Below are 13,209 nucleotides of genomic sequence, written 5' to 3'. Positions count from 1 at the left end.
GAGGGATGGAGAGCCAGTGGAGGATCTGGAGGTTCTTTTTTTAAACTGCATATGTGTGAGGAGACAGGCAGGCTATGGAGTTTTGAATGTATTGCAGTTTATTGAGAGTTTTTGAGGGTTTGTCATAAAAAATGCTATTGCAGTAGTCAATTCTGGAGGTGATGGATGCATGAATTAAGGTTTCTGCAAAAGATAAAGTGCGAGATGGATGGAGTCGGGCAATGTTTTTGAGATAGAAAAATGCAGACCGGGTTATTTGTTTAATGTGGGAGGTTGGGGTCGAGGAGGATGCTAAGGTTACGGAGGAGTGGGAATGGATTGAGTGAAGTGTTATCAAAATTGAGATGGAAGTTTATGGTGGGTTTTTTGAGTTTTTTTTGGTCTAATGATTGATTGTTTTGAATGTCAATGTAATTACAGTTAGCACCTCCCTCTGATGTACACAGACACAAGTGATTTAGCACATTGATAGCTGTTGGGAAAAAGCTGTTTTGTAGTCTTGCAGTGCACATTTTCATCGACCTGTACTGCCCTCCTGAAAGTAACAGATCGAACAGCGGGTGGGCAGGGTGCGACTGGTCTGAGACTATTGCCTCGCTCAGGTAACGTGAAGTGGCAATGTCTTTCAGTGGGGTCAGGTGGGTTCCAATTATTTTTGCAGCTATCTTAACAACTCTCTGTAGTGCTCTTTTGTCTGCAGTAGAGCAGCTTGCATACCAAACTGAGATGTGGTATGTAAGGATGGATTCAACTGCCGCTTTGTAAAAGGAAACCATTAAACTCCTCTCCGTGTTGTTTCTCCTAAGTACACGCAGGAAGCAAAGCCGCTGTTGAGACTTTTTTACAGTGGCTGAAGTGTTAAGTGACCAGAAGAGGTCCGCACTCAAATGGATGCCAAGATATTTGAAATCCTTCACTCATTCTATGCATACACCATTGATGTAGAATAGAACTGGATTTGAGGCACACATCTTTCAGAAATACAAAATTATCTTTTGGTCTTGGTTAAATTTAGGACCAAATGCGTGACTGAACATCATTCTGAATGATTCATCTCATTGGTGATGAGCTCAATGACCGCTGTATCGCTTGCAAATTTTATGAATGTGTTGGTGGGATGGATGGTGGTACAGTCATGCGTGTACAGTGAGTAAAGGAGCGGACTCAACACACATCCCTGAGGTACACCAGTATTCAGTGTTGGAAGATTGTATTAAAGGCCGAGTTAAAGTCTGTGAAGAGCATCCTCACATAGTTTGCTTCTGGTGAGATGACTGCCGACCAATTAGCTCTGTATGAAAATGGACAGGAGTCAAAGGAGGGTGGGAGGTTGGCTCTAACATGTCGCAGAACCAGTTTTTCAAAGCATTTCATCACCACAGACGTAAGTGGCCTGTAGTTGTTGAGATCAGTCGAAGCTGGGTGTTTGGACATGGGAATAATAACTGTTTTCAAAGCAAAACGTGTCCTCAAAGTGGGCAAAGAAGAAGAAAGCTGAACTCCTTAGTTCGCGACTCTGCAAAGTTCTTGAGGTTGTTCCTTTTGCCCTTATAATTAGTTAGAAGTTGAATCCCTTTCCACATCCTCCATGTGTCTTTATACATAAGATGGCTCTCTATTTTCCTGCCATATTCCCTTTTTGCCTCTGAAATTCCCTTCTTAAGTAGCTTTTGTAGCTTGTCCCCTACCATGAAAGTGTTGTTGCGTGCTTTCAAAAGGGATCTCACTTTGCCAGTTGTCCAGGGTTGCTGGTTAAGTAAAGTCTTAATGCACTTATTGACAGTATCATTAGTGGTGTATATGTTGGAAATACGAGGTTAGTACAGTACAGTGGTCATATGCTGGGGGCGCTGAACCCAGGGCATTATCGGCAATATTGGTAATATAATTTTATCTTGAAAACAAGATAAAATGAGATTAAAGATTACTAAAACTTGCACAAATTATTCCAAATACAAATTACAAAGGGTAAATGATAAGGGCTAACAACTGCATAATAATAATAATAATTTGCATAATAGGTGTCCTTTAAATTAACAAGGCAACCAAATATAAACAAAATGTAACTTCATAATTGGTCCTGCTGTTATGGTTTCAAAATGGATATCCCGAAACAAAATACAGCATTTTTCATTTTATTGGACTTTAAATGATAAATTATACATAATAGTTTGGCATGGGAAAGCTGTATTTTTTCCAGATAGTAGGTATTAAAATAAAGTAATGTCTCCATAAACATGTTGGTGAAATTAAATTGATTTCCCCAGGCAACAATTTCATATGCATAGTTTGCATACACTCTCTTTGACTTGTTTAATCTGTAAAAAGCAGATTTTTACTTTTTCAGTCAGTTTAACATTCAAAACTAACAGAAGTTTATTTTCTTGTGCAGTCAAGTTTTTTGTATTTTAGCTATGAATTGTTAAATCTGTCTTAGTAATGACTATTTGTTGAGATCTGTTAAGTTTTATTAATTTATTTCTTCTATGAAAAGGATGTTGTTTTAAGTTTTAAGTAGAAGGGCAGGTGTTTTGTATTTAAAGGTGCACTGTGTAACACTTATTATGGTGGAGGATCCATCTAATGCTTTTCTTTGTAGAGATGTAATTGATTTATCTGGAATGTTTCACAGTATGGCATTAAACCCTTCTCTCTTTATGAAGACTAAACCAAACCAACTTACAGGTCACATCTGTGAAGAGGTGACCCTGCTCACTGTCAGAATGCCTGTTTTTCTAGGTATTTTTGAACTATAAAACCACCTCCAATTTAATAACTGTAAGACAGAACTGCTTCATGTCATACTGTGAAACATTCCAGGCAGAGCAATGACATCTCCGTAGAAACAAGCAGGTGATGGACCCCCAACCAAAATGTTCCACTGTGCACCTTTAAATAGTCTTTAAGTACTTTGTTTATTATACCTGCTACTTGAAATTGTACTCAAACAATTGCCGTACAGAATTCAGTAGACTTGTTTTTGTTTTTCTGTGTGGCTAACCAAGGTTGTATAACGCCTAGAATTATTTATGCAAATTAAACACTTTTTTACATTTATTGTTTGTGTTTTTTTTCCAGGTCGACAAGTTGGTCCTGAGAGCCCCTGCAGAGAGAAGCTGGAAAAGACTATTATCCTTTACACTAAAGTTGTAAGTTCATAATATTTTTTTTGAAAACATGCCACCATTTTTATATGAGTAGGCCTAGTAATTACAAATATATTCTCCATGAACTAGATCAAGGCATTGGTGCACTGCGTAAACTGAAGCTTGCCATACCTTTCCACTGTATAGCATATTTCTAGCAAAAAACATGTACATTCTGACTGTGAGCAGGGTCACCTCTTTAAAACTTGGCCTTTTGGAGCCATCTGCTTGTCTCCATTGAAATATGTTTAATGCTATACCATGGAACATTCTTGGTAAAGCAATAACATATCCATAATGACAAGGAGATGGTGTACCCTCCACCAAAAACAAAAAATATGCAGTTAAAATTCTTCCATTCCCTCCAACATCAATTTGACTGTTTTTAGTGGTGATTCCACATAAACTGTGCCATTAATTTCCATTCATTTAATTCTAGACTTTAAATGCAAAATTTTTTGTTACGTTGTCCTAATAATTATGCATAAAGTCACTTCTGCCTCCTCACTTTTCCTTCAGTTCAACACCTGTATTTTAAAGGTGCACGGTATAATTTGTAATCTGTGTTTGTTTGTCTCCATGGTTTTTGCTCTGATTGTTGTGTTCAATGTTTGTCACTCAAACAATGCCCCAAAGTTCCATTCATAGCGTTTTCTTTAAAGGTCTTATTTATACAAAACTGTTGAATGAAACAAAACATAACTCTAGGCATGTTTGTGATGAGGAAACGTGATTGTTACATAGATCAGAAAATAGTGTGACTGTCCCTGATAACTATATGTAAATCCATGTCTTTCCCCTTTCCTCTTTCCTTCAGTTGTTGGACTTTCTGGAGCAGCATCCGTGTGCGTTTATCCCCCACATTCAGCGGTCTCTGGAGTTTGCCGTGAGCTACGTGTTCACGCCAGCCGGAGAGGGAATCACCTTTGAGCGCTTCATCGTCCAGTGCATGAACCTCATTAAAATGATCCTGAAGAACGATGCCTACAAACCCAACAAGAACATAGAAGGTAAAAGTGGTCAGGCTCATTGTTTAGCTAGATCGGAGCTCAGAGTTTATAATAATGTACCTTTTCTTTGCACTAATGGGGAACTTTTTCTTATTTATGTGGTAGTACGATAACATTTGAGATACAGGATGAATAATTACCTCTACACCTACTGCTATTATAGAGGTTAAACTACTATTGTTTCAGTGTTCTATTTATTTATTGCAAACTCCTGTATAATTTATGATACGTTTCTTTTAGACCACACATCTCAAACTCAGGCGCAGAGGCCAAATTATGCCCGAGATATAATTATATTTGTCCCATGAGATCATATCAAATATGTATTATAGCTGGCCCGCGGGCTACAGATAGGCTATAGAGAAATTTTTTATTTAAAATGTTGTTAATATTTTATATCATGTTTGCTCTGGATTCAGTGTTTAAGCAAAACTATTATTAAATATTTATTTTAATAAGAAAAGGTTTAACATTACATATCTCAAAAGAAGAGAAAACACAGATATTGTTGACATTTTTCAATAAATATTTAGTTTGGCCCACGACTTAGTCCTAGTTTTTAATTTTGGCCCTCTGTGAATTTGACTTTGACACCCCTGTTTTAGACAAAGGTTTACATTCTTACAAAAGGTAATAGGAGTGACATAAAGTAGTTTACCGTGATACTTTTAGTAGTAAGATATCAGACATCAAAATTGAAGTTTTTAATTAATATTGACTTATTTGATCAGGTACAGTACACAAACAGCATTAGTCTTATAAAAAAGAGTAGTCAGGTTTTAACAGAAATTCTAGTTTCCGCCTGCTGTCCCTGAACAAGTTGATGTCAAAATCAGTTTAGCTAGAAAACTTTAGTGTTAACATTAAAAGTGCCCTATGCAACTTTTCACCACCTCCTTGTCTACATGTCTGGAATTTTCCACAGTAAGGCATTCAACTTGTCTATCTGACATTTATTCATTTACAGTGTTTTTATTGCTAGAAAAAAATGTCGAAAAGATATATCTGGCAGATCTGACCTATTACTTGGCCCGAAGGCATCACCTGCTTGTCTCCATGGACCCGGATCAAAGCAATAACCTTTCCATAGGGACAAGCAGCTGCTGGACCGTCCGCGCAGAAAGTTGCATATCACTTTTAATGTTAAGGCTGCATTTTCTTAACTAACTCGTCAATAACACATTTTGATTTCTGATATCTTACTACTACAGATGTCATGATGAACTTCTACGTCACTGGTGCAATAACCCTAAAGCATGAACAAGTTACACAGAGCGCCTTTAACATTTGTATTAAGATGTCATTTAGCACACATGGCAACTGTAGAGCTAATGGAGACGCGCTCAGAGACATCATTGAGTGTTTTGAAAAGTAACAGTGCAGTCGTGAAAGTGGCAGCCCCTCACCAGCTCATGTTTATTTCAGACCCTCACGGCCTCTAGTGCTTCATTAGTCATAGAGCTCAGGCTTCCTCTTTGTTCTGGCAGCTCCCCGGATCTATGCTGCACACGCCTTATTGAAGATGTTTCTCCTTCGCTGTCGTTAGCTGACAGAGATCCGAACCAGGCCTCTGCAATGCCATTTATTACCACCATTTCTGTATGCGTCTTTTGAAGGAGCTGTGATGTAACTGATAACTTAAATTTCGTATTAGATGTAAGTTCAGATTGCACCGCACTTTGTATTATGTGCTGTATTTATGCTTAAAGCGCCAATGTGACTTGTTTATAAGATCGCAGTGAACGATATGGAGCTAGAAGATCAGATTAGATTTGTTTGTTAGTCTGTTGCTGTACAGAGAAAGGTAACATCAGGCTACAATTTCAAATCTTTTAATATTGGGTCCTTTATTGCACTGTGGTACAACCATAAACTGTATATATGAATGGACTTCGCTTCTGGCTCCACTCCATCGTCGAAAAATTTTCACCCCTCTCTCTGTAATTGCTGCAGAGAACCTCGTCATTTGGGTCTTGAAATGTTTGTATTAACTCGCTTTACATGATCCTGGTGTTTTTATTTAAGCAACAGATCAGGTGCCTTCTTTCCTGTTCTGTTCTGTAACTCGCCCTTTTAGTGTCACATGTTTTTCTCAATGGAGCTAATGTTTAATGCCATACTGTGAAATATTCTAAGCAAAGCAATAATATTTCCATGGAGACAATGAGCAGAAAAGTAAAATAGTACACCTATAAATGTCCTATTTTACACTTCAGTTATGTTTTTTGAGGAAACTTACCGTATTTTTCGGACTATAAGGCGCACTTAAAATCCCTTAATTTTCTGAAAAATGAACAGTGCGCCTTATGTATTAATTCTGTTTGTGCTTACTGACTGAACCAATTTTCACATATATTCCACTGAGTTGTGTGCTTTAGTCCGACAGAAGCTGACCGAATCAGCGCATCAAGAGCAAGCAGTTGTGTGTTTTTTTTTAATTGCTTATAGTTTTTACAAATTAGCCATGTTTTTTTAAAGTTTCGTTTCTGTAAAATGTAAACAAATGTGCGTAAAGATGTTTTAAACACATTATTTCTCAAACTATATTTGAGTCCTCCTTGTAGGAAATAAAGAAGTCTCAAGTCTCAAGTGTCGTCTGTTTGTTTCGCTTAATGCATCTTATAATCCGGGGCACCTTATGGATGAAAGTAGATGAGAGAATTCAGCATCATTGATATTGTGCCTTATAATCCGATGCGCTTTATAGTCCCAAAAATACGGTAAATCAATCAGGAAAATAGCATAATATGGGCCATTTAATTGATAGAGTGTGCAATCTAACTTTAAAAAATAGGTAAGTAGGCATTAGTAGGTGCATTAATGTATTGAGTTTGTACTTTTCAGTAACATATGCTTTTCTCAAAGTTTTCCTGGCTGCCTGTGTGAATTCAAAGTGAGGATTAGTATCAAAACACCCTGGACTCCTACACTATGTATCTCAGCTCCTTTGGGTGTCACTTTTACGTCACTATGAACTTGAATTATCACACTTCTTTTGTTGTATTTTCACCCCTTCTCCATCTTTTCACAGACAGTAAACCGGAGAGTCTGGAAGCACACAGGATCAAGACGGCCTTCTTCACACACCCCACACTCACTGAAATTGGGCGCAGACTGGTCTCGCACTACCTCCTGCTCACAGAGGAGGAGCTGGCCATGTGGGAAGAGGACCCAGAGAGCTTCGGTAATGACTGGTCCAATCTGTTCTCACTCTGCTATTTGTCAAGTTGTGATCAGAAAGTTTAAAGTATTTCTAGCTTCTAAAGTAAAAATAACAATCAAAAAGTAGAGATGCCCTAATACCAATATGGAAAGACTTGAGCATCTCTAAAATATGCTTTAAAATATGTTGTTTAAAAGTACAGTATGTAACATTCTGGAGGTGGCACAATTGCACTTGCACAATTTAACAGAATGTTAAAACCATACTTCGGGAATTTTCCTCCATGGCGATGTTAAGGCTTTATTCCATAATGTGGAATAATATAATCAAAGAAACAACATTTCCAAGGAAATAAACCCAGGCCAATGGATCTATTAAAATAACTGGATAGTGTATTGATAGCTCCAATTGAGGTTCCACTCACTGGAACTTCAGCAGAAAAAATACCCTGGGCCGAGAAAGGATTTTTCTCATAGAGTGCAATGTAATCACAAACTGCTCATATTCAGCTGACAGGGCACTCATAACTTTCAAAAATGTTGGATTTTGTGGCAATTTTTACCTATTTTTATATCATAAACTTTTTCTTAGCTCAAAATCTTAAACAAACACTTTATAATCATTAGTTCCTGCTCTGCTCTGCTCCGCTGTAGCTCCTCTCGAGCTCCTCTCGCTGTGATTGGTCAAAGAGATCTTGTGATACACAAGGCCGCCCTCCTTGCATGTGTCTGCGGGAGAAAAGAGCACTACTGCACATGCTCAATCGGCCCAGAGCCACCAGAAGTACCTAGCCAGGCTAATCTGGAGTCATGCACCAGTGAGCTCGACCCATTGACTTGAATGGGTGGCCATTTTGAAAAACCCAGGGGCTTGCCCAGGCCAAATAAGAGTCAGGTTCGTGGAGATGCAAGTGCTCTCACAGCTCACACATTTCAAATTATTTAAAAATGTTTACTTTTTTTTAGTGCAAGAAACACAACCAAAATGAGAAAAAGAAAACATCCTTATATTATATTCAAATTTCTTCCCCTAAATTCTGATCTCTTCTCCAAATCTCATGTTTTTGCTGACAGATAAATTGGCTGTAGATCCCTTGATTAAAAAGACCCAAGGATATCATTCACAATAAGCAGTGACTGAATCTCGATTAAAATTTGATTAAATTCACTGCCCTTTGTAAAAAGCATTGTTTTGTCCAAGCAGCAGAAGCAGAGAAAACTACATGGACCATGAATCTTTGCTCTAATTCACAATCAACATCATTAGGAAATTATTGAAATCTGTCTTTTTGTGGAGCAATTACAAAGGGTCATAAGGAGAAACCGTGCAAAAAAGAAATAAGGTTATCTGTTACATAAGCTTGAGTTGTTGTACAGTTGTGTAGAGTATGGTATGAATATATTACATCCCAACTGTCATAGTCAGTTTGCATAAATTATAAATATTTGTTACTGATTTGCATTTGGTTTTCTGTAAAAATGCAACCATGTGACGATCCAACCTACTACTACACCCTCCATTTCACTTGCTACCATTTTGTCTCAGTTTTGTATAATACAAGTTTAACGTTACAAAGATTCAACTCTCAAAGTTTCTGAAGTGACAAATGTTTCAATGTTTCCCCATTCTTATCTCCTAGTATCTCTTGGTTTGTTTAAGCTTTCATCAGATTTTTGTGTCATTTAAATATTTACGAAACGTGATTCTGATCCTGCTTCTCCTTCTTCTCAGCTGTCGAAGAAACCGGCGGTGACTCTTGGAAATATAGTTTGCGGGTAAGTCAAAACACCGCTTCTGAACAATACCCTGTTTGGCTCCATTCAGAACGCTCACATCTGTTGAAATATTCATGTCTTCTTCTCAGCGGGGGCCGTATTTACTTATATATTTTGCAGTGTTTAGTTCAGAGGAAGTGAGCACATTTAGACATCTCAAAGCTCTCGGGGGTCCCCTGGGTGCCAGCCTTCTTCTTCCAGGCAGTGTCAAGTGATGCGGCACTGGCTTATCTTCAGCTGTTTGAGTCAGGGCGTAATCTCCCATCCACTTTTCCTTTTATTTGATTATTTTTTTGTCAGTCCGCCCCCAGTAACCCCTCTATCTCCAGTCTCCGATTCATTTAATGCCAGATGACAAACTGGTTCCCTGCTGTTTTTGAAGAGCACTGCTGTTTCATGAAGTTGTTTGTTCAAATGTTGAAAGAGATTCTCACATTAATGGCTGTGAAATATGTTTGATTATAAATGAGACATTATGCAAAATGTACTTTATTGAGCTTTTAATGTTACAATAAAATACCTTCAGATGCTGCAAATAAGTACAAACAGGATCTTCTCCTAGCTTTAACAATTTGCTCAAGGGTCCTTCTTATTTCACTTTTACTACCATCTTGTCCTTTAGAACCTTAAACTTAATTGCGCCTTCTGCTTTATAGTTTTTTTTTCCAAAATCATTCATCCCTAATGATTAATGATAAGTTTTATGCAACTACTCAATCGTCATGCAAAATGTATCTAAAATGGGATGTTTGACTTTGTGGTTTTAAATTTGAAATGTTGAAGTCTTTAAAAGATCTTAAAAAGTCTTAAATTTGGTCTTTTGAATGCACAGATATCAGTGCTGTTGAACAACTTGAACTTGTTTTGCATTCTTGCACATTGTGTTAAGTTACAAAACATGAGATAAGGGCTCCATAAACCAACAAAGTCAGTTCTTTATGGTCAGGTTGTGCTAAAACAAAGCTCAAAATAAAGTTACCTTCTGCAAGTTTTTTTTTTTTTTTTTTTTTTTCCACCAGTAGATGGCAGATGTTGCCCCGTTCCCCCTCCTCCCTCCCCTCACCTGGCCTTTATTCAAGCTCACCTGTGCTCTCTGCTCTTCTTCTTCTCTCTTTTGTCAGACCAAACCTGGCCCACTGACAGACAGAAATAATGTAGATAGGATTTAGTGGTTTTATAGGTTGGCCAATCTAATTATGAATGGTAGTAACAATAATACTGTATTTTCTGCACTATAGGGTGCTCTGGATTATAAGGCACATTGTCATTGAATGGTCTATTTTCAAACTTTTTTCACATATAAACTGCACCAGACTTTAAGGTGCATTAAACAAAACACAACAGTTAGATAAATCAGTCAAACTTTATTTAATGCATTCACAATAAGTCTCAACTTTGTGCAATTGTAACGTGTAAAAAAAATACTGCCTGAGATGCTAAATTGTTAGCGTATTCACATTAACTCATAATTGTTCAAACAGTTGGGCGATTACGGTGTCTAGCACGCCCGCATCCCTCTCGTCATTATCCGAGTCAGTGTTGTTACTGTTACCTGGCAGTTCAGTGGATGATTCCGGTGTTGGTGAAAGCTCGAACCACAGTTGATCCTGATCCTTAGCCCAGGCGTCCACAATCCATTGGCAGATAGTGGCGTAAGTCGCTCGGCGCTGTTTCCCTGTCTTGGTGAACGTATGTTCGCCTTCTCTCATCCACTGCTCCCACGCAGCTCGCACTTTCACTTTATAATAGCCTTGAATTTAAAATCAGCTTTGTAAACGTGTCTCTTGACAGGTGCATTTTGATATTAAAATGAATCACAGTATGTATTACTCCGCGATGCTCCTGACTACGGTCGCCATAATGCTGCAAGTGGTGCGACTTTGTAGTTTACTAAAGTCGTACTAAGACACCCCAATAAATTCATCTATAAGGCGCCCTGGATTATAAGGCGCACAGTCCTTTTTTTGATGAAATTAAAGGCTTTTAAGTGCACCCTATAGTGCGGAAAATATGGTAATAATATTGATACATTTCATTTTTATGGCACTTTTCAGAACACTCAAAGAGGCTTTACAGAACACAGATGTAAACAGACAGAACCTGCTGAAGATTAAACCTCATAGTTGAAATGTTATTAAGACTCCATGGTGAGACGACATTTGTTTTTGCAGAAATTGTATTATAGTAACTGCAGCTGTTATGATTTGCTAATTGTGGTCCTTCAAATTACATTTTCAAATCGTTTGCAATTAATCTTGCATCACTAATTTAGGACCTTAGAGCATTTTGTGAAGGCTTGAAGCTTAATAGAATTTTAATTGAATCCAGTCTTTTCTAATTGTCAATTATCAGCTTGGGTTGTTTAAATCTACAGCCAGAGTTCTGGTCTAGAGCAGAGTTCAGACTTTTTTTGGGGATCTTCACCATATTCTCCCATGTACGCAATAGATATTTTAGAGTTTTAAACACTGTCTATTCAGAAGCTTGGATTTCCCTGTCATTTGCGCCCACTCCTGACCTGGTTATCAGCTCATATATTCAGAGCCGTGCTTAAACTAGCGCATCAATAAAATGTCAATTTTAGTTAATTTCTTCCATGGTCACCAATTGTAACGGCTAATTAGAAGTGACCTCTCGTGCTGGTCATAAAAAAGCACTGGATTGCTCTTTCGCTGACCTCATTTAACCTTTGACCTGAAGTACAAACATACAATTGTACATGTGCGTTTGCATATTGGCTCGCTGTAAGCAGAGATATAGATTTAGTGTTACGTCAAAGGAAACCAATAAACTTCAAGAGAAAAACATACAGAAAACCCTAGAATACGCTGTAGCGGGTGCATTGACTTTTCCAGAGGTTAAGTGTCTGTTTCTTTCTGTTACATCTTTCTATGAATAAATATTTTGCATTGTGAAATTACCACTGGTTTGGTGGCAACAATATTTGAATAATTTTATTGAATACGTATTTTGGAATAAATATGTTACTTATCGTCTACTGAGCTTATTAAAGGGCCAGTATTGTTCTATTTTCTGATCTAGGCAAGGCAAGGCAAGTTTATTTGTATAGCACAAGTCGTACACAAAGTAATTCAAAGTGCTTTACAGAATGAGAAAACATTAAAATCACAATAAAAACAAATCAAAACATAAATAATCATAAAATTAAAGATTAAATCTGTGTTATGAGCAAAGGTGTAGGTTTGCACAGGGACAGTGGGGATATGTCACAACCAATATTTGAGGAAGACAAAATATTCCCTACCAATATTTGCCATTTTATTTTAATAAACAAAAATATACATTTATTCCAACATTTTTCCAAACTCAGTAGTATTAATTTAACACAATTTAGTTCACATTTTGTTTATAAAAAGAGTGACTATCACCACAAGTGCACCTCCCAAACAGCGCCCTACTCGTGCGCTGTTAGCAGCCCGACTCTATTGACAACATTCCATGGAAAAATGTTTGGACATTACCTCACAAATATCTCATCACCAACAAGCAAAGGGAAATCTACTACAAACTTCTACATCACTGTTATCTGGTAAAGAATCATCTTAGCAGGACAATGGACACAAACTGGCCAGACTCTGTGTTTTTGGAAAGAATTCATAAAACATATACACAAAGTCTTATCCCATTTTACCCCATTTCTTATAAAGATGTGCGGTTTAGTTTTTGCAGTGTGCATCATAAGAAAAGTAAACAATATAATTGATGTATTAATCAAGTAACCTATCAGTTGGTGTTCATGGATTTCAGGGTTTCATGCCCCCACCGATAAAGTCACCACCAAAGCTGAGACCAAACCTACGCCCTTGGTTACGAGTTGTGTTTTGTTTCATTCACACTTTTAACACATAAACCCTGCATATTTAGGCTGGGTTCTTCTCTCAAACAAGAAAAGGCTCCACCTGATGTCATGTGGTAATCCAAGAAGTGTCCAATTTTAAACTCCATACACCTTTACTATCACCCCTGGAATTGCCAATTTCCACTAAACCAAAGGTAAAAGGTGTCTGTTAACTAGAAAAATACCACTACATGACATCACAAGGTGGAACAGAGCATTTTGAGCTTTAGGGGTATGGACAGACTAATAATGTAGG

General features: G+C 37.6%; 1 protein-coding gene across 2 annotated transcripts in view; it reads left to right on the top strand.

The window, feature by feature from the left end:
* ipo11 (importin 11) overlaps window positions 1-13,209 on the top strand; it is a 280,362-nt gene that overhangs the window by 54,282 nt on the left and 212,871 nt on the right. For both annotated transcript variants that reach the window (XM_055161532.1, XM_020932323.2), the window contains exons 9-12: window positions 3,079-3,149; window positions 3,964-4,156; window positions 7,188-7,340; window positions 9,051-9,094. In XM_055161532.1, the coding sequence (XP_055017507.1) occupies window positions 3,079-3,149; window positions 3,964-4,156; window positions 7,188-7,340; window positions 9,051-9,094 (461 nt within the window). The remainder of the gene's footprint in view (window positions 1-3,078; window positions 3,150-3,963; window positions 4,157-7,187; window positions 7,341-9,050; window positions 9,095-13,209) is intronic.

The sequence above is a fragment of the Boleophthalmus pectinirostris genome, unplaced genomic scaffold (assembly GCF_026225935.1).
Source record: "Boleophthalmus pectinirostris isolate CB_2022bp ecotype Guang Dong unplaced genomic scaffold, ASM2622593v1 HiC_scaffold_4, whole genome shotgun sequence".
Classification (NCBI taxonomy): Eukaryota; Metazoa; Chordata; class Actinopteri; order Gobiiformes; family Gobiidae; genus Boleophthalmus; species Boleophthalmus pectinirostris.
This window is presented reverse-complemented; position numbering and strand designations above follow the sequence as displayed.